The sequence below is a fragment of the Gopherus flavomarginatus genome, chromosome 1 (assembly GCF_025201925.1).
Source record: "Gopherus flavomarginatus isolate rGopFla2 chromosome 1, rGopFla2.mat.asm, whole genome shotgun sequence".
Classification (NCBI taxonomy): domain Eukaryota; kingdom Metazoa; phylum Chordata; order Testudines; family Testudinidae; genus Gopherus; species Gopherus flavomarginatus.
Window position 1 is genome coordinate 16,990,186 of NC_066617.1, and position 25,870 is coordinate 17,016,055.

General features: G+C 43.8%; 1 protein-coding gene across 1 annotated transcript; it reads right to left on the reverse strand.

Annotated features, from left to right (window-relative positions):
• Window positions 1–4,370: 4,370 nt before the first annotated feature.
• On the reverse strand, window positions 4,371–18,967 carry UCMA (upper zone of growth plate and cartilage matrix associated). The gene is made up of 5 exons (XM_050937033.1): window positions 18,836–18,967; window positions 18,238–18,303; window positions 18,021–18,116; window positions 11,243–11,341; window positions 4,371–4,908 (listed from the first exon to the last, which is right to left on the reverse strand). Exons 1-5 carry the CDS (start codon window positions 18,891–18,893, stop codon window positions 4,811–4,813), a joined length of 417 nt encoding a protein of 138 aa, XP_050792990.1. The 5' UTR covers window positions 18,894–18,967; the 3' UTR covers window positions 4,371–4,810.
• Window positions 18,968–25,870: the final 6,903 nt, after the last annotated feature.

Below are 25,870 nucleotides of genomic sequence, written 5' to 3' on the forward strand. Positions count from 1 at the left end.
GTGAGATGTATCAGACTATGGAATAGTCTCCCAAAAGAAGTAATGGCGCCTTATTGTTTGAAACATTTAAAACTAGATTTGTCAAAGCCCTAGATAATGTACTTCTCTTAATTAACTACATTAATTAGCAAAACTAGTGTAAGATCTGAGGCCATTTCAGCAGGGACATTAGGCCAGCAGCAGCCATCCTAATGTAATGTGCTGTTAAGTAGGTGTTCCTGTCCTAATAATACCCACCACCGCCGAATAAAGAAAGCGATCTTAAGATGTTTACAGAAAACTTTGATAGCATTGTGTCTGGCAAAGAATCACTTATTGACAACTGTGGTTGTGAAATCTCTACTTCTTTATTGTTTTGCCTTTATGATCCCTATTTCTCTACCATATGCATGGTTTGGAGAGGGGGGGTCCTAAAGGACGTTCTTTTGGCACCAACTCCAAGACACAGCCTGAGATCAGAAATGCTGGACCTGAACACCCTACCAACTATATTGTGCAGAAACTGGAGTCCCCCAGATGACCTGATCCTGGCTGGCCACCAGGAAAAATTCATCTGTCTTATTATGAGTGGGGAGCGTTGTTTGCTTAGCATATGTGCATTCTCTTTTGGTAACTGTTAATAAATAGAGGTTCAGGATATTACTGTGTAAGGCTTTTTCACTGCTAAAAGGTCCCGTAAGCCCACAGAAGGTTGTGCCCTAAGCCCAAGGTAGGGGGTAAGAGGATGCCTAAATTACCTGTGTTATGCCTTGAGCCCAGGGAACTGGGTAAAGGTGGATGCCCTAGTGAGCCTGCCTAGTGCCCATCACGGGAGAGAAGCCGCGGCCCTGCGCCTGCAGGGGACAGAGAACACCAGGGCCCACTGGCTGCGGGGGCCGGTGTTCTCTGTCCCTGGCAGGCGCGAGGCTGCAGCTTCTCTCTAGCTTCAAAGCCGGAGAAAAGCCGCGGCCCCATCCCTGCTGGGGCCAGAGAACTCTGGGGCTGCAGGCTGCAGGCACCGGTGTTCTCTGTTCCTGGCAGGCACGGGCCTGTGGCTTCTCTCCAGCTTCTCTGGGGCTGCAGGCTGTGGGCACCGCCGTTCTCTGTCCCCAGCAGGTGCCAGGATGCGGCATAAGCTGGAGAGAAACCGCAGCCCGGCACCTGCCGGGGACAGAGAACTCTGGGGCTGCAGGCTTCATTCTATGTTAAAGTAAGAATAATAAATATATTTGGACCACCAGTTCAACAATGTTTAACTTTTTAAAAATAAATAAGATGAAAACTGTTTATGATATTTATTTTGTAAAAACTCCTTCATTTTTCTTACAGATAGATTAAAAAAGAGCAAATTCACATGGTAAGGTGAAAGAGTAATTGCCGAATAATTTAATTTAATTAATACCTTTTACATGTAAAATTACCCTTTTTATCTTATGGAGTCATGTATTATGTATATTTAAATATGATTTTTTTGTATTATTTAATGTACAAATACAAAATAAGCCTTGAAAAAATTGTTGGCGCCCACCACACTCTTCTGAAAACATGAATGTGCTACTGGCCACAAAAAGGTTGGGGACCACTGCTCTAGAGCATGTGGGTAACATCAACAGCTTCTCACATAAGCCTTACAGTCCTCAAACGAGTGAGCCGAGTGGTAATGCAAGCGCTGATGGATCACTGGGGATGCTTTACTGACATCAGTGTTGGCTGGTCAGGGAGGGTGCATGATACTTATCTCTTTAAGAACACAACACTGTTCAGAAAGCCGCAAGCAGGGACCTTCTTTTCCAACTGGTGGACTACCACTGGCAATGTTGAAATGCCAGGAGAGATCCCGGGGGATCCTGCCCCCTTATTCTCCTCATGAAGCCGTACATCGACTACCTCAAGAGCACCAAGGAGCGGTTCAGCTACAGGCTTAGCATGCAGAAGTGCTGTGATAGTAACATATACAAGTCTGCCTCCTGCCTTCATAAGATGGCCAAACATTGTGAAAGCTGTGCCCTAATTGTGTCAACCATTTTTCATTTCATGCAATGATGTGATTACCTGATAATTGATCTAATATGAATTAACGGTCCCATTCCAGTTCCCAGTGGCTGAATCCACACTCTATAACCTACTCCTATTAATAGCCCCCCACCCCCCCACTGATCAGTCTCAACTGAAGGAAAGTGAATTACTATCTGATCCCTGCAAGTGATCCTGACTCATCACATTTACCCTACATTGGCAGGTGGTGCAGCCAAGGGTTTAACAGATCTCTGAGTAGAGAGCTCCAGGTACCTTTCCCGGTTCAGTGCATTTGGAAAAGAAAGTAACTAGCTCTTAGCACTAGCAGTTCTGCAGGGATTTTCCTCTTTGGTTAATAGCAGGATAATTAGCCAACGCTTCCAATGGTGCTGTGCTTAGATTTGCAAGCTAGCAACATAGTTAAGTGTTTGATCTTTCCCATTGTGAGATATTACATTTTAAAAATGTGTCCCCTCTGCCTGCCCTTGGTTCGCCACAAAGATATTATTGTGCTGGGGCATCTTTCCATGTGTTCTCCTTTCCTCATTCCTATAAGAATTGCTGGTTTGAGAAGGTTTCCTTGTGAGCGAAAATGTCTCTCTATGCTGCCTTCCCATGAACAACTGCCATAGGCTTTGATTAATGGAAAACCTGCCTTATGAAAGGAGACTCAAAGAGCTTGGCTTGTTTAGTCTAGCCAAAAGAAGGCTGAGGGGGGATATGCTTGCTCTTTATAAATATATCAGAGGAATTAATATTAGGGAGGGAGAGGAATTATTTAAGCTTAGTACCAACGTAGACACAAGAACAAATGGGTATAAACTGGACACTAGGAAGTTTAGACTTGAAATTAGACGAAGGTTTCTAACCATTAACAGCCTTCCAAGGGGAGTAGTGGGGGCAAAATACATATCTGGCTTTAAGACTAAGCTTGATAAGTTTATGGAAGGGATGGTATGATGGGATAGCTTAATCTTGGCAATTGATCTTTGATTATCAGCAGAGTATGCCCAGTGGTCTGTGATGGGATGTTGGATGGGATGGGATCTGAGTTACTGCAGAAAATTCTTTCCTGAGTGCTGGCTGGTGAGGCTTGCCCACATGCTCAGGGTTTAGCTGATTGCCATATTTGGAGTCAGGAAGGAATTTTCCCCCGGGGCAGACTGGCAGAAGCCCTGGAGGTTTTTCGCATTCCTCTGCAGTGTGGCGCATGGGTCACTTGCTGGTGGATTCTCTGCAGCTTGAGGTCTTCAAACCACAATTTGAAGACTTCAATAACTCTGACATAGGTTAAGGGTTTGTTATAGAAGTGGATGGGTAGGGTTCTGTGGCCTGCTTTGTGCAGGAGGTCAGACTAGATGATCATATTGGTCCCTTCTGACCCTAAAGTCTATGAGTCTATAATTTTGCCCCAGTTAACAGAGCTTCTAGTATACAGATAAGAACAAAAGAATGGCTATACTGGGTCAGACTAATAGTCCATCTAGCCAGTATCCTGTCTTCTGACAGTGCCCAATGCCAGGTGCTTCAGAGGGAATTACCAGAACAGGTAATAATCAAGTGATCCATCCTGTTGCCCGTTCCCAGCCAGGGGTGCTGGAACAATTTTTATAGTGGGGGTGCTGAGAGCCATTGAACCAAACTGTAAACCCTGTATATGATGGAAACCACTTCAACCCAGGAGGTGTGGCAGCACCCCCCACACTCCTAGTTCCAGTACCTATGTTCCCAGCTTCTAGCAAACAGAGGCTAGGGTCACCATCCCTGCCCATTCTGGCTAATAGTCATTGATGGGCCTATCCTCCAGATGGAAGATCCCTAGTGTGATCCTAGCTCATACTAGAATGATGGTGGAGCACTATTTCACTAGCAGGGTGGTGAAGCACTGGAATCGGTTACCTAGGGAGGTGATGGAATCTCTATCCTTAGAGGTTTTTAAGGCCTGGCTTGACAAAGTTGGCTTGATTTAGTTGGTGTTGGTCCTGCTTTGAGCGGGGGTTGGACTAGATGACCTCCTGAGGTCTCTTCCAATCCTAATATTCTATGATTCATGGAGCTACGTTTATTGATAAACAGCCATTATAGAAAGTGAAGATAGTTATGTAATGGCTGGCTAGAAAAGGAATAAGGTAGAGGAATGAAAGTCTACGGGTAGTTTCAAACTTTCTTGTTATTATTTTTCCTGCATATAACTTACATCACTAGCTGCTTATGCATCTTGAAGGGACTGATGATAGTTAAAAAGGAAGTTATATTCTTTCAAACATACAGAATTTCCATTATTTATAGATTAGTAAGAAGTAATGAGTGATATTGCAGAAGCTAACACTATTGTTTAATTAAAAACTATTAGAATGTTAATACAGTTCCTTTTTTTAACTTAAAGTAAAACATTACAGAGACCCTGGCATTACAACAAACATAGCTTTTCTTTTCAATGATTCCCAAGATACAGTGATTTTTTTTAAAAAAAAATTCTTATCTGTTTACATGGGACAAATTCTAAACTATCCTGATTTATACATGTCTCAAGGATCTAATTCTGTCTATATTGTTCCACTTTTGTGTTTTAAATCCAGATTTTGTCACACATACAAGCACCTCAAAATACAAAGCAAAGCAGCATTGTATGAGAAGCTCTATCCATTAAGACAGAGACAATGCAAATAATATAGGAGGAGGGCTTGGTGGAGTAGATTGCACAGTGGGATCCATGACATGACCAAGACTTTGGAAATGCGATTGCTTCTTTGGTGTCCTGTGAACGGCTTAATCAGCAAATATTTAACTATTTTTTAGTTCACACTTCTCACATCTAGATGTGGTGACGGTTGTACATGTAAGATGGGTAGAGACCATCGTAGTGATATTGGCGCCATTGCTCGATCTGTTCCCGGCTTCTCTCCTGCTGCTCTGTAAATGGGGGTGGGAGGGCAAAGAACAAGAGACAATGTGAACTGCGATTCATTTTCTGACAGCCAACTAATCTAATGCCAATTCAGCATTGAAATGGTGGCAAGGACTGTTAGCTCTCAAATCTCCAACTGTGCATCCCTGTTTGTCAAACTCTGTGTATCATATCAAGGGAGGTTGTGGGGTAGTTTAGGCCCAATATGCTTCCCTAAAAACTCAGGGTTTGAATGTAGGTGTTTGGCCCATTGTAAGGACAGCTGTCACTTGCAATGTTCAGCTCTGAATCCTCATTTTGTGACTCAGGTCCACCTCTGATCTGGGAGCTTTCCTCAGCCCCATCTTTCAGTTGGGGTTTTAAAAAAACAAAACCAAAGGTCAATGCAAATCTTGGTCAAAAGCACGAGCTTGCACCTATTTTCATGATACATCCAGGTGACGTGGCACTCACACAATTTGGTGGTGGGCGCCAGTGCCAGTATAAGAACCTAGAGAGATTTTTGCAGGATTTCCTTGCAAACCTCAAGCCTGCTCAGTTTTCTTGAAACAGGGTCTAAGATTGCTCAGAAGTTTAATGTTCATGAACATTAGCAAACCTTTCAAAGCGCAGAGTTTCTAGACTGTAACAAAAACAAAAAAACAACAAAAAAAACAACAAAAAAAAAGGTAAAGCACATGGGCCTCTGGGTTTTGTTGTGAATATTTTGCACAGCATGACCCTCTTCCTACCTCCAACGTATACTGGATCCAGGCTTACTGTTTCAGGTTGATCTATCTAGGTACCTACCTGCCCTGTCACTACAGTATCTTCATATTAACCTTGCAAACACACAATTAATGGGAGGGTTTTAATGGTCACTATGAGTGATCTTGGTGAAGTGGCGAAATGTTGCCTTACATTTTATTTATTTCGATGTATGTTCATCAAATCATTCTCGAATTATTCATTGACCCTTTAGCTGCTGGTCCACCATAGGCCATGGTGCCACCATATATGCTACTGAAGTCACCGGAATGATCCTTGCTGGCACATTTGATCGCACAGCAGGATGCATCATCTTGGCGATGCTTTGACCGTTTGGCTCTAGACGAAGTGAGTTACTCTGAATGTCATACAATGGTGTCACTCACATTTGCCAACTGGGCTTTGAGTGTTCCAGGTACATCCCCCGTACGTCTGGATCACACGGCTGTGTGAAGTCCAGATTAACTATCTGATGGATAAGGAATGCTCAAGCTATTGTCAAGTTAGCCTGCACCTGCTATGCTGCTGAATGTAACAGGTGTGTGCTGATCACTCATTAACAAGTTTAAATTCTGGACTTCACATAAACTTTGGATAGGTGCATCTTAATATCCACTCTAAGTACTTATTTGGTTGGACAATGCCGGTGTTCTAAGGTTAATTTCAGTAATATGGCACAGGCCCACAGAAGCACAGTGTGTCCAGCGCCAGGGCTAGCAGGTAAAGGATAAAAATGGTCATCAGCTTTTTAGGCTTAAGGCTACATTTAATTTCCTAAGGGCAGGTCTATACTATGGGGTTAAGTTGACCTAAATTATGCAACTCCAGCTACGTAAATAACATAGCTGGAGTCGAAGCAGCTTAGGTCAACTTATTGTGGTGTCTACACCATGCTGGGTCCATGGTAGAAACTCTCCCATTGACTTATCTTATGCTTCTCATTCTGGTGGAGTAGCAGAGTCAACAGGAGAGTAATCGGCAATTGATTGAGCGAGTCTTCACAAGACCCGCTAAATCGACCCCTGGTGGATCGATTGCCACAGCATCGATCCACAGTAAGTGAAGACAAGCCCTGAGTCTCTTTTTTCTCAAAGGCACAAATTTAGACATTTTCCAAAGCACCATTTTAAAACAGTGTGGATAAAGCACTGGACTGGGACTCAGGAGACCTGGAGTCTATTCCTAGCTGAGCTACTGGCCTGCTGGGTGGCCTTGAGCAAGTCATTTCCCCATTATCTGCCTCAGTTTCCCCATCTGTAAAATGGAGATAATGATAGCGACTGTCTCTGTAAAGTGCTTTGAGATCTACTGATGAAAAGAGCTGTATAAGAGGTGGGTATTATTTATTTTAACTGGAAAGTCAGACTATTTTGTCAATCTTCTCAAACCAATAGACCGTAATATTCTGTACATGTGTCTCCATGAAAGTTCTGGCATAAAACCAAAAATGTAATAAAGATGGGGCTATAAAAATAACTAATGCTTTTGGGTGAGTTCTTACCATCAGAATCATTTTCCTCTTTAAAAAGGATATATAGCAGCACTGCTTAGAATTTCTCTTCGTTAGCCACCTCGATGTGAGGTTTCAGAAATACCTCCATGGAGGTGTTTATTATGCCATCAAGTGAAAACCACTCCCTTCCATTGCTGTCTTTACTTTTGACAACTTCACTGAACCTTCATCCCAAAAATGGTTTTCCCTACTCATTCTCTGGAGGGAACTAGCTGAAATATCTGTAAGGTCACTTGGTCATTTTTGGGAAGGTCTGTTATGGAATGCTTTCTTATTGCAAGTATAGTCTCCACTGTAAAGAAAAAATATGGAGGAGTATCTGAAACACCGTTGTCATAGGGTCATCCCCATCTCATAGTAATGGGAGTGCATCACACAAGAGCACTGGGTTTACTAACTGAATAACTGCGCTGTTAATGTCCCTCATTCGTGCCCTGTCAATGAGGTCTTGGGTCTAAAGTTTATTATGGGAAAAGTGGGAAAAGTATCAAGTGTAGGAAAAAAAATATATACACAAAAAGAAATGCTGCAATGGCTGGAAGAAAGATAACCACGAAGAAAGAAACTGGTTCGTGTTTTATTTAGATGTCTATTTCCAGAAATTTGGAGGAACTATTTAGTTGCATACAACTAGTCTAAAAAGTCAATTTAAAAGTAATTTTGACCTCTTTGTTCTCTTCAAGAACCCCTTCTAGACTGGATTATCTCAATTTTGTTGGATAAATGTACAAAAAATCTGGACATCTTTCCACTTATATCAATACAACGGCTGAGAAGCAAAAATATTTTCATTAGTGACTTGAATAATGGAGTGGAGAGTATGCTTATAATATATGCAGATGATCCCAAGGTAGTAGGTGTTGCAAGTACTTTGGAGGACAAGATTAGAATTCAAAACGACATGGATAAATTGAAGAATTGATCTGAAGTCAAGATGAAATCCAATAACGATAAGTGCAAAGTACTACATTTAGGAAGGAAAAATTAAATGCACAAAATGGGAAATAACTGGCTAGGCAGTAGCACGGCTTAAGAGAATCTAGAAGTTAGAATGGATCCCAAACTGAATGTGAATCAACAATATGTTGCTGTTGAGAAAAAGGCTAATATCATGCTGGGGTGCATTAACAGTAGTGTTGTATGTGAGACATGGGAGATAATAGTCTGCTCAGCTCTAGTGTGGCCTCAGCTGGAATTTGTGTCTTGTTCTAGGAGCCACACTCTAGGAAAGTTGTGGACAAATTGGAGAAAGTCCAGAGAAGCGCAACAAAAATGATCAAAAGGTTTAGAAAATCTGACTAAGAGGAAAGATGGGAAAAATTGGCTTGTTTTGGCTTGAGGAAAGAAGGTTGAGGGGGGACCTGGTAACAGTCACCAAATATGTGAAGGGGTGTTATAAAGAGGACAGTGATCAATTGTTCTCCATGGCCACTGAAGATAGGACAAGAAGCCAGGGAGATTTAGAAGGCTATTAGGAAAAACTTAATAACTCTAAGGGTAGTTAAACTCTGAAATAGGCTTCCAAGGGAGGTTGTGGAATCCCCATCACTGGAGGGTTTTAAGGACAGGTTGAACACCCGCCTGTCAGGGATGGTCTAAGTTTACTTGGTAAACGTGACGGGATGGACTTGATGACCTCTTGAGGTCCCTTCCAGACCTACTTGTCTATGATGGTCTACTTTGCCTTTGTCTAACATTGTTCATTCAGGAATCCAGGAGTGGCGCCAGGGTTTCTGATGCCCTAGGCAGAATTTGGGGGTGGCATTTTGCGTGCTTCCCATGGGGTGCGTGGGAGCTTCCGGTTCTGCTCCCCTCTTGCCGCCAAAGAAGGACCCTCTGCCGAAATGCCGCAGGCAACAGCGGCAGTCATTGCTGAAATGTTGGCGGTAGCTCAATTGCCTGCCGCTGTTTTCCGCGGCACGTCGGCGGAGGGTCCTTCTTCGATGGCATGACAGGAGCAGAACCCGAAGCTCCCACGCACCCTGTGGGGAGCGCGCAAAATGCAGCCCCCTGAATTCTGGCACCCTAGGTGATTGCCTAGGGTCGCCTAATGGAAGCACCGGCCCTGCAGGGATGTGAAAGTGTTTTACAAGCATTAATCAATCAGGCCCCTCAGTTCCTCTCTGATGTAGCCTAACTTTACAGATGGATAAACTAGGCAAGTCACTCCTCAGTGTCACACACCAAGTCACTGGCTCATGTTCTGGGCTTCTGCTCCAATTTTTAGAGCACAGGACTGAATCAGGTGACCTGGGTTCTAGTCCCAGTTCTACTGTTTGACCTTAATCAAAACACTTATCCCCACTGTGTATTGGTTTATCCATGTGCTAATCTTTAACTGATAAATACAGAGAAACTGCTAGTTAAAGGGTATGGCTACACTTACAGTTTTGCAGCGCTGGTAGTTACAGCTGTGTTCGTACAGCTGTGTAGGGCCAGCGCTGCAGTGTGGCCACACTGACAGCTACCAGTGCTGCAGTGTGGCCACATTTGCAGCACTTGCAGCGCTGTTGGGAGTGGTGCATTGTGGGCAGCTATCCCAGCATTCAAGTGGCTGCAACGTGCTTTTCAAAAGAGGGGGGTGGGGTGGAATGTGACAGGGAGCGTGGAGGAGACAGACAGAATGGATTTTTGGAGTTGACACTGTTCTCAGCTCCCTGCCTTGCAAGTTCTAAGGACTGTGCCTACCTTCAATCATTTTAAAAGTTCTAACTCCCTTCCCCCACTCCTCTCTCATTCACTAAATGCAAATTATGTACTGCTAAATACCCGTCAGACCAGATCAGCAACTGCTGAACACGGACTTCCCCCTCCCCCCCGCCGTGTGAGAGTGCTGTTTCTCTCTTCAAGCAAACAGCTGTGAACATTCCAAAGTAATTCCCCTGCCTGCCTCCGCTCGCTCAGCAAACAGGAGCTGTGTTCGTTTTTTAAATAAGTAGTTTGGCTGAACTCCGAGCTCTCCCTTTCTTCCGGTTTGTTGTGGACAGGAATTCTGGGATACCTCCTTATACCCCGGAGGTCAATAAAAGCGCTGGTAGGTGTCCACACTTGCTGACCAGCGCTGGATCACCAGCGCTGGAATCCCTACACCCGAGGCTCGACCGGGTGTACAGCCAGCGCTGCAACCAGGGAGTTGCAGCGCTGGCCATGCTTTGCAAGTGTGGCCACATCCTAAGTTGCAGCGCTGTAACCCCCTCACCAGCGCTGCAACTCTCTAGTGTAGCCAAGCCCAAAGATGCCTCTCACCTCCTTGTTCCATGATATTGCATGCAGCCGGCATTTAAAACTACCCACTCGTCAATCTCCTGCGGTTTTGTATAGTGATTTTATTACTAAACACAGGGTGCTACTGTCATGCACATTCCTCAGATGGAAATGTTACCATGCAGGATGCAAAACCCAATTGAAACCAGAGAGGTTTCAGATATGTGGGATGTGGAATGCCCCCAAATGATGGTCTCCAGGTACAGTGTGTGGCCTGGAGGAGTTGCTGCTCATACTGGTTAGCAGTGACTTTATAAGAGTGGTTGGCTAGCTAGAATGTGTGGAAGCAGTGAGGAAATGCAATCCAAGAGACATTCTCCATTCCTAAATTCCCATCCCAGTAAACGGAAGCCTCATTCCAGCAGCCCCTTTTCATCTTAAGGCAATAAATAAAACCTCATGGAATAGGCTTTCGCAGTGGCAGTGACAATGACGAGACTCCATAGAATCACTCCTAGGAAATGCAGACCTGGAATCCCATTAGATAGTCCTATCTAGAATTAGAGCATCACCAGTAGGTGGGGCTATAAATCATATGGTATAGGACAGAATATTGAGCCTGTGGGACTGAACTATGTGAAACCTCTGTAGAATTTGGCAAGAGTTGCTCTCTCGAGCAAAGAATTTGATTGCAAGTTCTTTAGGGCAGGGGCTGTCATTTATTATACACTTGTACAGCACCTAGCATAACAGGGCCCAACCTCATTGTGGCCCTTAGGTGCTGCTACCATATCAATGTTAAAAAACAGTGATAATAATAACATCCTGCCAGCCTCCATCTAAAGTTTCACAATTTGTTGTTTTGCTGTTCTTACCTTTACGTTCTTCCTTCACAAAATTCTCAAACTCGTTCCTTTGCTCTTCAAAATACTCCCTCCTTTGCTCATCAGCAGTCAGCATTTGCCGGGTCTCCGCTGCATAAGAGATGTTTATCATATTAGCAGCAAGAAAATCTTAAGATGCCAAAGCATAACTTTTGTCCTCAAAATCCAGTGAATCTGATTAGTCTTGTATAGCAGCACCTGTATCCTAGGCTTTCACTGGAGGCCTAGTTGCTAAAATCCTTGTTTACAGCAGGCTTTCTAAGAACTAGACAATCTGTATTTCATCATCCCATTGTGTAGCACAATGAAAAAATACATGCAATAATGCTGGTAGAGAAATTGCTAGCTCCTATGTTATGCCTTTTAAATTCCATAGGTAAAACACAAGTTGTTCTAATATAGTTTGGTGGATTGTAGTTATCATATTTGTCCAATGATTTAAAAACCTGTGACAAATGTCTACTAATTAAAACTTCCAAATTAAAAGTTCACAATGAAAGTGAAATCTTAAGACATTGTAATAATACCCCAAAGCCAGCCAATGTAAAAATGCATACCATGTTTGTTGAAAAGTTCACTACGTTTTCAAATAGAGAGGAGCCCAAACCGAAGCCTCTGACACAGTCAATCTTTAATTTCAGGGTGTGGATTGGAATCAAATCCTCGATTCAGAACTTAATTGTGTTTTGGGATTGTGTTCCCAATCTTTGACCCTGCTCTGTGCCCTTTCAACTGTTCCAAAAGGGGGACAAAGAGTTGGCTTAAACAGCTGGCTGGAGACCTGCCCTTGCACAGGGGAATTCCAGGGTAGCAAAGATGGCATAGCAGGCTCCTCCTCTCATGGCATAGTCATCTCCTCTTCTCTGGGGCATGCTGGGGCAGGAGGTGGTATGGCAAGAGTCCCTTGTGCTCCAGCAATCCTGGTTGACAGAATAGCTCCTAGGGGGCTATAAACAGACAGCATAATTTAGAGTAGCCTTCAAGTCTCTCTAAATTGCACTGGAGGCCAGACTGTCCCCAAGACTGGTGAGGCAGCAAGATGACCTAATACCCTTCTGGATCTTTGGATACAGCCCCAGATGGTGGAAATCTTGTGACTTTTTTCAGTCACACTATTTCTGCCCAAGCTGACAGAAAGTGAACAAGAAAAGCTAATTTTGTGAGATTTCTGCCATTTTGGGTTGAAATCTCATTAAAAGAGCCCTGGTTTGGTCATTTGCACCTTGCCTGGTGATAATTTAGGGTCCAATCTTAGAAGGTGTAGGTCTCTGCCAGAAGATGAATTTTTCTGGAAAATGAGTTTTAGTTGGAATTTGATAAGATTTTTGGCAAGGTATTTTGGTAGGAGATGCAATATACATGCTTATACATATATCTTACATCATTTTCTTTCCCTCTATTTCTTACCTCACTTTCTCTCCTTTTACCTGTTGGCTTGCATGGAAATGCAAAGTAAACAACCAGTTTCTATTTACAGCCATTCTTAAAATATGGCTTTATAAATTAAGGTCTTGCTCAGTGGATGGGCAGACCTAGATAGAATAACTTTGGTTTAGGGACCCAAGAGAATTTTTACCAGCTAGTTTGTTGAATCAATTCCCAAAGAGTTCAAGTGTATTTTCAGGCAATAAGTAACATGAACAAGATAAAAGCTCCCACCACAGATCACACACTTCCCCTGTACTAGTGCTTTGCTGCAGAGGTAGCAACCCACACTTGTGACAAGGAAGGTTGAACTCTCAAGAACCAAGCCTGTCCCGTCTCACTCTATTATCAAATAGGATGCAACCAAAGAAAAGGCTCTCAGACAATTGAATAAATCTCATTGTACACATGGGACTGTGAACTGAACTGAGAGAATCCTGAAGAATGTTATTAGATAACTGAGGGCGCAAGCCAAAGGAGCTTGTTTGAACGACAACAGAGTTGGCTAATCCTGCCCCTTCCAAAGATTGCTGTGAGTCAATATTATCTAGGAGAGATTCTGGGCAGGAACACTTGTAAACAGTGGAAAGCAAGAGCTGTGACCACTTTACAGAAAGCCTTTCCCATACACTTGTATGGTTCCTAGTGTAACACTGACAGACTCTGGTTGTCGGCGGGCGGGATCAAAGCGGGGACCTCTGGAGCTTAGTGCATGAGCCTCGACTGCATGAACTAAAAGCCACATGATTTTTAGCTAAGACTGTAGAGTGGACTCGTTTTCTCTCTCTCTTTAAGTGGCCTCAGTGCCACTAGCTGGGACAGAACACCATGCCCAGGAGGTGTGTGGGTTACACTCGCACAATGGGGCACCAGCTTGAGGGCAATGTAAATGTTAAATACTGATAATCAAGACTAACCCTATAAATAAATGAAACTGTTTGTATTGATGGGCCTACATGTCATTAGTCGAAAGACTATAGGTATTCAAAATAGAGAAGGTCCAACAGGTCTCCTTAGACAATGCAAAAAGAACATGAAAGAACAATATTCCAGTCCATTGCTTCAGAGGCAGAGGAAAGTGAATTTCAGATGAATAGAAAGAAGTGAGGGATGGAAGTGCAGGGATTTAATCCAGGAAGCAAACTTGAGGAGGTGGAAAATTAATGCTTTTCCTTGAGATAGAATAAGCAGGAGTTTATGCAAAAGAGCAGAGCTAAGTTCTGTATCATGCTAGATTTGGCATCAATGGAAGACAATTGCAATGACCTCATTTTCTTTGGGTTTGTTTAAGGTAGAGATATTGATAATAGGTATTAAATCAATTCCCATGTGTAGGTATTTTTAAAAGTAGCTGAACACCTGAAAGGTTGAGAAAACCTGCTTTGTGACATTGGAAAAGAGATGAATGTAAGAATAGCTTTGAGAAAGTGGAATACAAATATATTGGCTTGAAAGAAGAAGGTAACATAACCATTGATTAAAGAACTGTAGGAAGTAGATGAGAATGGCTGAGGAAAATGGAAGAAAACAAGTATTGAGTTAATCTTCTGTTCCAAGATCTATCGTAGTTCTGGATGAGGTATTGACCCCAAGGGAGAGCACTGCACAATTAGTTATATTTGGAAGATGTTGCACCTTCCTCTGAAACCTCCAGTAATATTGGCCACTGTTAGAGACAGATAGGCCTGTGGTCTGCTCCAGTCTGCCAACTGCTTAAGGTCTCGTCTTTCTGAACTCAGCCTAGAATAAACAGTATTTTATGTTCTCCTTCTCAATGGCATCACTTTGAATGTGTACCAATGCTGGGATACAGGTCTTTGCTTGTTGGGGGACGGAGAAAACTGCCCTTACATTTGATTATCTATGTTGGTACTCAGACTCGGTTCAGATGTGGTCTGATTAGACTGGAAGTTTAGCACTCTTCAGTTGGGTTTGGGCAACTGGAAATATCCTTATTTCAGGACAGTGCTGGAGAGACACAGGCTTCTTGCTTTTTTTTTTTTTTTTTTATATGATGAGTGATAGGAAAAAGACTTGATGGGTCAAATTCCTCTTTCACCTACAGCGACATAAATCCAGTGTAACACCACTCAGAGTAACTGGAAGAAAAACATGGGCCAGTGCCTCTTTCTAAAACATCAGGCTACAGAATAAGGAAGATGTACTATAAGCTTCCTGAATGTGCCTCAGTTCTGATCTGCCAGTCAGATCCAGAACATCAGGACATCTCCAAGGTATAATTTTCTGTTCCTGCTAAATATTCCCAGAGGATTAGGACAAAAAGCACCATGCTCCTCTTAACTCATAACATAAGGATGTGATAGGAATTGTGCACTGATGAAAGGCTGTAATGTAACCAACTGTGCCATCTGATGCTAGTGTTGGACAAGAATGAGTTCATCCAAACTATCTTGAGTGGGAGTAAATTGTTCTGGTTCGCATCAGCCAAAGCCTGGCTGTATCTCTATCTGGATGCAACCCTTTATAGAATAAACCAGTACTTGTTTGATGGAGGGTGACTAACCTATTTTTCTGCCATGGTTCAGAGACACTTCTACACCATTTAATAGCAAAGGAAGTGCCTGACAGTTAGCCCTCTGTGTTACAGGACACAAATATCATGAAACTGTTTAATTTATTAAGCACTTTATTGCCAGGCACGTGTGCTGCACACGGTGAGAGGGGAGGCCATGAACAGTAAAATCATAATCTGGGCCTAGTGTCCCAGCTAACGGTCCCCATCACCAGATCAGTAATGCATGGAAGGATGGATGGAAATGGAGGTTCTTGGTTAAACTGAATTAAACAGAAAGGATATACAATGACTCTGTGGACTCTGGCTAGACTTTGTTAGGAAGGGAGTTCTACAGATCAGACCCTACCACTACAAAGCTCTGGATCTCAGCCTGATCCCAGGCTGAACATCAGGAGGTTGATCATGGACAATCCTGCTGCTCAGTTATTTGATGGAACATCATCCACAGGTAATGACCATATAATCTGCACGCCTGTGCATATTTAATAAAACCAGTGGGGCTAAATTTTGCTCTGAATCACAGCAGTGTAAACCCATTCACTTCAGTGGAATTGTGTATTGGAATAGTGACTTTTATTGGGTTTACCCTGATGCAAATGAGAATACATTCTGACCCAATGGCTTTATTAAATGTCTGGGAAAATAGGTTACATGGTGTCACGGTGTTGGGACTTACCACTGCAGCACCTCTCGCTGGTTACCTCCAGAATTAGCTCAGTGCATGGGGAGCACCCTCTGCTGGTGGTGTCCTGTCCATCATCTGTTCCTTGCTGGTGTCTGGACCCACATTGCTCCCTGCTCAGCAGCGTCCTCTTCAGGACGCTTCCCTCCAGCAGTGCTCCCTAGTCCATCCTCACCCCCTTCTGGGGGGGGAGGGGGAGGGAGTGTGGGTAGCAACAGCCTGTGCACTGGCCTCAGTGAGCAACCACAACCTCTAAAGTCTAGCCCCTTGTCTCAAGGGCCAGTTGCAGTTTGTTTCAGCCACCCTACTGCATGGCCAGCTGCAGTACAAGGGAGAAGGGGGGGACCCAGGCCCGCCCACTACTCTGGATCCCAACCCAGGGACCCTTTAGGGGCAGCCTCCCTGCCCTCCTTCTCTCCCCTTGTCCATTTGTCCCTGGGCCACTTCCCCTCTGGCCCCACATACCCTCTAAGCCCTTTCTATGAGGGCCTGCAGTCTGGCAGGCATTGGGCCCTACTATGCTCCCCTTAAGCCTGCCCAGCACTGCGCTGTCTGAAGTGCTGGTCTCCTGCTCTGGGGACAGACCTTCCTCCATGAAAGTCTAAGACAGACTTGCTTGCTGTGCTTCTGGGCAACCTTTATATAGGCCCATGCTGAGCCCTGATTGGCTGTCTCCAATCTCAGCCCTGATTGGCTCTCAGTAAGCCCTTTCCTGATTGACTGCTGGCCTGTGCAGCCTTTCTGGCCTACTCTAGCCCCCTCTCACATGGGGGTGGGGCAGCCACCCCACCACACATGGTATATTGCTTCTGGACAATAGCCCATCAAGTAACTGAGATCAGCAATGGAATGGCAGAAGGTTAATCGTGCTCACTTTATATAACCCTAAAAATTGCACCTCATTAAAATATTACATTTATCGGTTACCTCACTGCAAGTATTGTTTTTATAGACTCTGTTGTAACTTATCTGTAATGTTAGAAGGAACACACACTATCCTCCTCCTCCTATATTTTATAATCCAATTTCATGGACACTACCTGGTAATTACAATGTAATTAAATAGTCAATGGTTAACATACTATTATATAGTAAATACATGATATTTGTGCCCTGTATTTTAAAGTGTTACCAGTTAAATCAGCCCTCCCTTGCTCTTTAACTTTGCTAATTTTCAGATTATTACTGAAAGGTTAACATCTCTCCCAATAACCTAGCGGAAGTTTTGCTGAACCAGAGGACAGATAAATTCACTGACTTGGGACTGTTATCCTCTTCAGTGCTTCAGCAAACAAGCCATGTAAATTCAGATATGTTTTCCATCCCATGTGGAAATAAAACGCTGTTGCAAAAGCCAGGTGCATATTACTTAATGCTACATTTGCACATTTTCCAAGAAGAGCTGAAAACATTTATTCAGCAACGGGCCTGAAACCTGCTTGTTATTTACCAGCTTCCAAAAGATGACAGTGTGAAAGGAGCTGAGGAGAGGAACTAAATAGGCCCCTATATTCACTTCACCGTGCTGTCCTGCACCTCCTACAACAGCCTGCTGAGCTCGGCCTGCCCTGCTATATGTCTCAGCCCTTTGGAAAACCAAAGAATTGGCATCCACTTCAGGTCTATTAGCCAATTTCAAGAGATTTTGTAGATGAAAAATATTTTATTTTCCAAAGATACCTCTTGCCTCATTTAAAAAGATGCCAATGAACAACCCTCATTTTGGAGAATTCAGTAACGACTGATCCCTTACACCCACCCAGAAATGATTCTATATGCCTAAATCTTCCAGACTTGAAGTCTATAAAGTTCATTTTTTGTCCTTCTCTCATATTATTTTTATTCAATTCATAAAAATTACATTTCCACCCACTCTCACTCACACACTAATCCCTCTGGCTTCCCCCACCCCCTCCAATTGCTCTTTGTAGGTACATTCCATAATTTAAAATGTAGATAATTGAGAAGAAACCTATTCTAATCCAAAAGAAACAACAACAACTTTGATCAGTGAATAAATCCTTGTAGAGAGTAGCAGGCAACTTAGAACTGTCTCAAGGGAAGCGGGAGATGAAAGAGGCACAAAGAAAATACAGCTTTCCATTAACACTCCTGAACAGCCTCACCATTGAGCTCATCTCTGGATTTGATGGCTCGCTTGCCACGCTTTTTGAAGAAGTTAGAGGCATCCGATCCTTGTATAAAAATCTTCTTTTTCACACCTGAAAGCAAAGAGAGAGGACTCGATCGGCCATGGATAGTAAACAGGGGCATCAATGTACATTTGAAAGCCATAGGAGCAACTTTTCTCCTCTCCCTCCCAAAATTTGCAGCTCCACTTACTTTCCTTGTCCTCTTCCCCAGCTGCCTTCCTGGTGCCCACAGTAGCGCTGTCGCTTTCCTCAAGAACTGGATGACAACAGCACAAACACAGTATTGAATTTAGTGAAGAAATGCAGCAACCCATAGCAAAATCCTCAAGCAGATGTTGAAAGCTGCTACCTGCTAAAACCCTAAAAATCCTGCAGTCCAATAACAACCTGCCTGGGAAATTCACTTTTACACAGCAAGAGCAACAGTACAATCAGCAGCTATGTAGATATATATTTTTGTGTTCCCAGTTTTTATTTTCGTAGAAAATCATAAAAATAGCAATTAACAAGACCTATAAGGACATTTAGTCCAGTTTATCCCATTATATTAAAAAAATTGTCTGTGTATTCTTAGTGTAATTTGATGCCTTAATCCTTTAGAGATTGTAATAGATTACAGTGGATTAGATTAGATTCTCACATACTCTCATGCTCATTTGACTAGCAATGTGGAAATGACAGTGTTCTTATGTTACCTCAATGACATGAGTTTAGATTTCTATCATTTCTTTCCTTCCTGAAATTCTGTGTTTCCTGTTAGCATTATTATTACTCTGGATCATACATACCAACCAAGAGCACAAAAGTTGCAAGGCAAGAGAGAAAAAGGATTTCTTTCCAGTTCATCTTTGTTGAGCTCCAGTTGACTCCTCAGAAAAATAGTGACTATCACAAGAAGTTTCTTGAGATCTGCTTGCAAATTCCTCCTGTTAGCTGGAAAAGGAAGCAGAGAGCGGGGATGGGGGGGGAGGGAAAGGAGGGGCACTGGATAGCTCTTCAGTTGGCTGCTCCTTTCCAGACCAAAGGCGGTTTCAGGCAATTTGAAAACATTGATATAAGATATATCCTGTGGTCATCAGCATTTTGATGGAAGTCAGAGTTACAAATTGACAGGCAGCTGGGATGGCCTGGCTGGGAGATGACTATTATAAGCAAAAGATTATACAGCATATTATTTTTGTCATCTATTGTATATAGTTTAAAGTGCAATTAAACTCTGGGAATAAAACCCTTTGTACTTGCAGATCTGCCCTCTGCCTGTATCAGAGTGAGTTTAGTGACTATACGAATTTTTAGTGCTTTTTACACTTCCGTTAGCCCTCCAGAGTCAGCACAGCTATGAAAGGAGCCTGATTCTATTGCTGCTACTGCGTTACTAGCAGAATGGTTTATTGTGTTCATTCATTTACACCTGTGCAAGTGCCATTGAAGGCAATGTGACTGCACAAGTGTCACTGAGGACATAAACATTAGGGTCTGAATTCTCAGATGCACAAATGCCCTTTCACATAGCACTGGCAGCATAAAGGGGCCTTAAAATTGGTGTACATTGCATAGTGTCTGGAATTCTATCACTCTGAGCTTCTGGAAAGCCATTAAGTATATGCCCAGAGCTGGGAATATGTAGCAGCAGCACAGTCAAACCTTGTTTATCTTAACAGCATATGGAATATAAAAATAATGTGGATAAGGTTGGGAGGAGTTTGGCTACCTAATGAGTATGGTATCAGACAAAAGCTCATGCTCCAATATGTCTGCTAGTCTATAAGGTGCCACAGGACTCTTTGCTCCTGATGAGTATGATGCAGGTCAAGAGACATGACTTCATTTTAAATAAGAGGAATTTTTGGACAACTGTGGCTCAGGTAACCAAAGTTTTAGTGTAACACCTTGTCTGACGTTTGGATGGCTGTTTGGAGAAATCCAAAAGAACCTGACTATTGCCTAAGGGTTACTTTTGAGCTTCTTATATTATCATATTGCAGGACACTCATCTGTGGAAATGGCTTTCAGAAACTTACATTCTGGAAATAAGACTAACAGATTTTAAGGCCAATAGGAACCGTTACAATCCTCTCTTGCATAGTACAAGCCATAGAATGTCACCCAGTGATTTCTGCATCAAGTCCAACAACTTTAGGCTGAGCTTCAGCATATCTCTTAGGATGACATCCAGTCTTGACTTACAGACTTCAAGCAGTGGAGAATCTATCAAATCACTTGTTGGCTTATTCCAGTGGGTAAGTACCCTCACTTTTAAATATGTACACCTCATTTCCAGGTTGAATTTGTCTAGCTTTGGCTTCCAGACATTGGATCTTGTTATACTTTTGTCTGCTAGATGAAAGCGCCTGCTAGTAACAAATATCTATACTTTCTGCTATATCAGTACAGGACCGTTGGGGTGGGGGCAAGAGGAGTAATTTGCCCCCAGGCCCCGCAGGGGCCCCCACAAGAGTTTTTCGGGGCCCCTGGAGCGGGGTCCTTCACTTGCTCTGGGGGCCCTGGAAAACTCTTGCACGTCCCAGGCCCCCGGAGCTTCTTCCGCTCCTGGTCTTTGCTGGCAGAGGGTCCTTCCACTCCGGGGCAGAAGGACCCCCCAGCCGGCAAATTACTGCCAAAACGGGACCCGCTGCCCAAGTGCAGCTGGGTCTTCTGTGGTAATTCAGTGGGGGGGGGTCCTTCCGTTCTGGGACCCACCACCGAAGTGCCCCAAAGATCCGCGGCGGGGACTCCCTGTCGCCGAATTACCGCCGAAGACCTGGCTGCATTTTGGTGGCGGATCCCGCTTCGGCAGTAATTCGGCCGCGGAGGGCCCCTGCCGCGGGTCTTTGGGGCACTTCAGCGGCCGGTCCCGGAACGGAAGGGCCCCCCACCGCCAAAGACCCCAAGCCCCCGGAATCCTCTGGGCAGCCCTGTATCAGTATATAAATCTGTGCGCATTAGAGAGAAATTGTAAATTCAAGAAAATTAATTATAGGAAGGTAGAGGGGAAAATGGCAACATGCATTAAAGTCAAGAAAGATAGAAATTCAGTTGGTGGCATCAGTTCACATTGCCTGTTATATCAGAAGGGAGCACAGAAACAACCTGAGTGAAGGGAAAGGGGCATTTTACATAGAAAAGGGGGTGATCTCGCTCTTTCAGTGATGATTATTGAGAGGCAAAGATTCACATGCTGGACTGGACATTCCAAGGCTCAGAAAAATTGTGTTGGCAGTACTCAGGTAATGGAATATACATGAGGGTTTGAAAATAAACAATGTGAATGCTAGAGCTGTGCACTTGGCTTTGTAACCTGAGAATTCAGTGAATGTGTGGTTTGTATTCTGAATTCCATGCAGGCCTTGACATTTTGGCACAAGTTGGGTGTCACACTTCTTATGTACAGTATGTGAGACGGGTAAGTCACCAGACCTGTCTGGATCCTGGATCCCGTCTGCTTTTATTAATGATGAATTACCCAGCATAAAAAATAAAAGCAAATATTAGCTTTGTGTTTCCTCAATTAAAATGATGTACTTATTAGCCACTTAAACAATTAATCATATAGAATTATTCCATCGGGACATGTTGGTGGAAACACAATAGCACATGGCACAATTTGCCACATTGGATCACACAAAGCCCAGCATCCTGATTCCAGTAGTGGCCAATACCTGAAGAAGATGAAAAGAGCCAACAATGGAGGCTTGCAAAGTGTGGAAATTCTATTCTCCCACTCCAAAGCATGAGATTTGATTAAACTTATTATTTCATAAAAGAAGTGAAACTAATGAACACAAAGTTAGCCACACAAGGTGGGTGAGGTAATATCTTCATCTCTGTGTGACTCAAAAGCTTGTGTCTGTCATCAACAGAAGCTCATCCAGTAAAGATATTACCTCACCCGCCTTGTCTCTTCTATATCCTGGGACTGACATGGCTACAACTACACTATGTAAAGTTAACAAGTTCTTTTTTTTCCTCCTACTGCAGGGTTGGGCGGCTGCCGGGATCAACAGCTGGATGGGAGTCTTTCAAGGAAAACCCAGGATGCTGGAGGAAGTATTGCTGGTGGGTCATCAGTAGCGGGCACCCTTCCAGCCAACTACTGATCCAACATAGCAGCAGCAGGTTCTGTGCTGCTGAAGATACTTTAGGCTTCTGGTTGCATTATTAAATGAAGATCTTGAATATTTGTGATCCTGAACTATTCCATGGTATTTTTTGCAACAATAAGGAATATTAACCCAGGTTTTTTTTCCACACACTCAGATAAAATGGTGATAAAATACCTGAACAAACAGATTCGATTAAATTAATTACATTCTATTTACATAAAGTCCTCCAATAATTTCAATATTCTTCTTCATCCCTTAAACAGCTGTTGCATCATACCCCAGAGATGGCTTCCTTTCATTGGTGGGTGTGGTGAATCCTATATTATAGAGGTTGCTTGTCTATGACCTTCGTTACAAAGGATGAAACCCATCTTCTGTGATAACTTACTGTTTGCACATGCTCATAATTTTTGAAGTAACTGTTAGGGATAAAATTTTCCATTTTTGCTCTCTGCCTAAAGGGGAGTTTTTTTGGAAGATTCAAGCTAAATTCTCTCTCTTTCTTGTTCAGCACACATGAAAAAAATATTTAACAAAGAAAACTTCTTGTCAACATGATAACAGAAGAAATGGTTGAAGCTTGAAACTTGACCAGGACATAATCCAACTAATGAGGCTGAGGTATAAGATATGATTTTATTTAATTTTAAAAAATTTATGCAATTGCAGTATTGCCAGTCCCAAGTGCCAACCCACACAAATATTGAAATTGGCTTAAAAATAGTGATTTTTTTTTAAAATAATGCTTTTTTTTTTTTTTTGCTTTTAGGGTTTGGGGCCTTTAGGGTGCACTACAGTCATGTTTTCAAGCTTTTCTCCATAACCATGAGGGGCTAGAAGCTTCCTTGAAAGCTGAGATTCTTGTGCAATCACAGGACTCCAGGAGCTGGGATTTAAGACCACCACCAAATATCATGAGATTCAAAATAAAATCATAACTCAGATTATAACCATTTGAAACAAAGAGTAATAATTCAGCACAATACGGAACTGAATTCTATAGTTGAACACTCAGAAAACAAATCCTAAACCTGGTGCCCAGCCCAAGTTGGGCTGGGTGCTAGGCAGATGTGCATGGGAAAAGAATCCTGCGCTGTTGTGTAAAGGCGTGGGTTGTTCCCATACACCCCCTTGGAACTCAGTGTGGTGTTGCAGATATGCTCTGCCTTAATTTCCTCTGATTGGGGCAGCAATAAATTTTCTATAACAGCCCAAGGCAAGGAGAAGCCAACATATCGTAACAAAATAGCACATCCCTGTTTCATAAAGCTTCAGAGCAGAGGAAATTACAATAAACCGTTCATGAGGAGCTTGATTTACTGCTCCCGAATTTAAAGGCTACAAAACCAAGACTGAGTCAGTTTAGGCTGGTCTCTTGTGGGGGGATCCATGAAGGGATTTAGGCATTGTAATTGCTGAGCGTGACTGTCATAAACAGATAGTAGGAGTTAATAAAACAGAAGTACTTTATATCTCTTTTGCCTGTAAAGGGTTAACAAAATCAGTGAGCCTGGCTGTCACCTGACCAGAGGACCAATCAGGGGACAGGATACTTTCAAATCTTGAGGGAGAGAAGTTTTTGTGTGTGCTGTTAGATTTTGGTTGTTGTTCACTCTGGGGACTCAAAGGGACCGGACGTGCAACCAGGTTTCTCTCCAATCTCTCCGATACAGGCTCTTATAAGTTTAAAATAGTGAGTACTAGGTAGATAAAGCGAGTTAGGCTTATGGTTGTTTTCTTTATTTGCAAATGTGTATTTGGCTGGAAGGAGTTCAAATGTGTATTTTGCTGAAAGGATTTTAATTTGTACTTGTATACTTAGGCTGGGAGGGTATTCCCAGTGTCTATAGCTGAAAGACCCTGTACCTATTCCATCTTAAACTTACAAAGATAATTTTTACCTTTGTTCTTTCTTTAATTAAAGCTTTTCTTGTTTAAGAACCTGATTGTTTTTTTATTCTGGTGAGACCCCAGGGGACTGGGTCTGGATTCACCAGGGACTTGGTGGGGAGAAAGGAGGGAAGGGGGAGAGAAAGGTTAATTTTCTCTCTGTGTTAGGATTACTTTCTCTGTCAGGGAGAGTCTGGGAGGGAGAGAGAGAAGGAGGAGGGGAGGTAAATTTTCCTCTCTGTTTAAAGATTCAAGGAGTTTGAATCACACTGATCTTCCAGGGTAACCCAGGGAGGGGAAGTCTGGGAGAGGCAACGGTGAGGGAAAGGGTTTACTTTCCTTGTGTTAAGATCCAGAGGGTCTGGGTCTTGGGGGTCCCCGGGCAAGGTTTTGGGGGGACCAGAGTGTACCAGGCACTGAAATTCCTGGTTGGTGGCAGCGCTACAGGTTCTAAGCTGGTAATTGAGCTTAGAGGAATTCATGCTGGTACCCCATCTTTTGGACCCTAAGGTTCAGAGTGGGGATTATACCATGACAGTGACTTCACCTAACTTTTAGGCACCTAGAAAATCCAGGAACAACCTTGCAATCCACCAGGCCAAGTTACACACCTTGGCTCCTTATACAGTGAATGGGGAGAGAATGGTGCCTGAGAATGGGCTCCACAGCAACCGGCTTGCAAAGCGGGAAGGAATGGGAGGTGCTGACCAGAGGGTTCTGTGCTGAGCCCCACTCCTCTCTTGGTGACAGACCCTTATCCCTGCTGCCCATTCACCAACAGACAATGCTTTGGCGCCGAAGGGGTTCCTTGCGGCAACGAGTTAGGCACCTGCCTCGATCCACACAGAGGAGGTGGAGGGATGGTGGGGCCGTTCCCCTTATACTTTTAGCTCAGTGGTTAGAGCAGGCCAGCCAACAGCAATTCTGGGCCCCAGGGCAGAACAGTCAATGGGCCCCTGAGCTGCTGGCTCTTCCACATACCCGCCCGACTGCCTTCGCCGTCACCTGTACCACCCTGCACACGCCGAGGAGCATAGGCACCGACTTCCAGCATAGGCGATCGATCCCCCCACTCCATCCTAGGCCCCTTCCCCCAATGCTGTTCTGCCCCTGCCCCCAAGGGTGCCCCATATACAACTGGTGCCTCCCCATAGTGGGGGGCACAATCTAAAGGGCAGGTCACTGTCCCACCCCTGCCAGCCTAGGGCCACCGTGCTCTACCCACCTCATGTTACCTGCGGGGGGGGAGCACTTTGTTCTCCTGCTGCATCTGCCCTCCCCCCGCAGCACGTTCTGCTGCTCTCCCCGACACTTGAGCCCGGGCAGGGAGCGGGGACGAGCTGATGAGCAGGGGTTCACTGGGAATCACCATAGAACCAAAAGTAGGACTTAGGCACTTAAACCCTAAGTCTGGGGTTTAGGCCCTAAATACTTTTGTAGATCTCACCTCTAAAGCCTGAGAGAGAAAATAGCTCCCACAGGCTTCTCCCTTGCTCGGCTTCCTGGTTAAATAGCCCAGCCACCCTAAGGCTTCCTTGATTATGCCCCAGGCTGTTCCAGCTGTATGCTCTAGCCTGTCTCTCAAAGAGGTAGTTCACTCCTTCATATATGATCTGGTTTGATTAGCTTCTACTGACCTTTATGTGCCCCTCCCCTACACCCCCCAATAACCCTGCAGGAGGGAGGACCAGCAAATCCATGTAACCCCTGCTTCACCATGTGAATACTGCATGGGAGGTCCCATGGGGGAGCGGAGGGGTGTTCTTGTTGTGATTCCCCCCAAAACCTCCTGCACTTTCACAGTAGAGCCACACCATTTCCTCTGCCTGG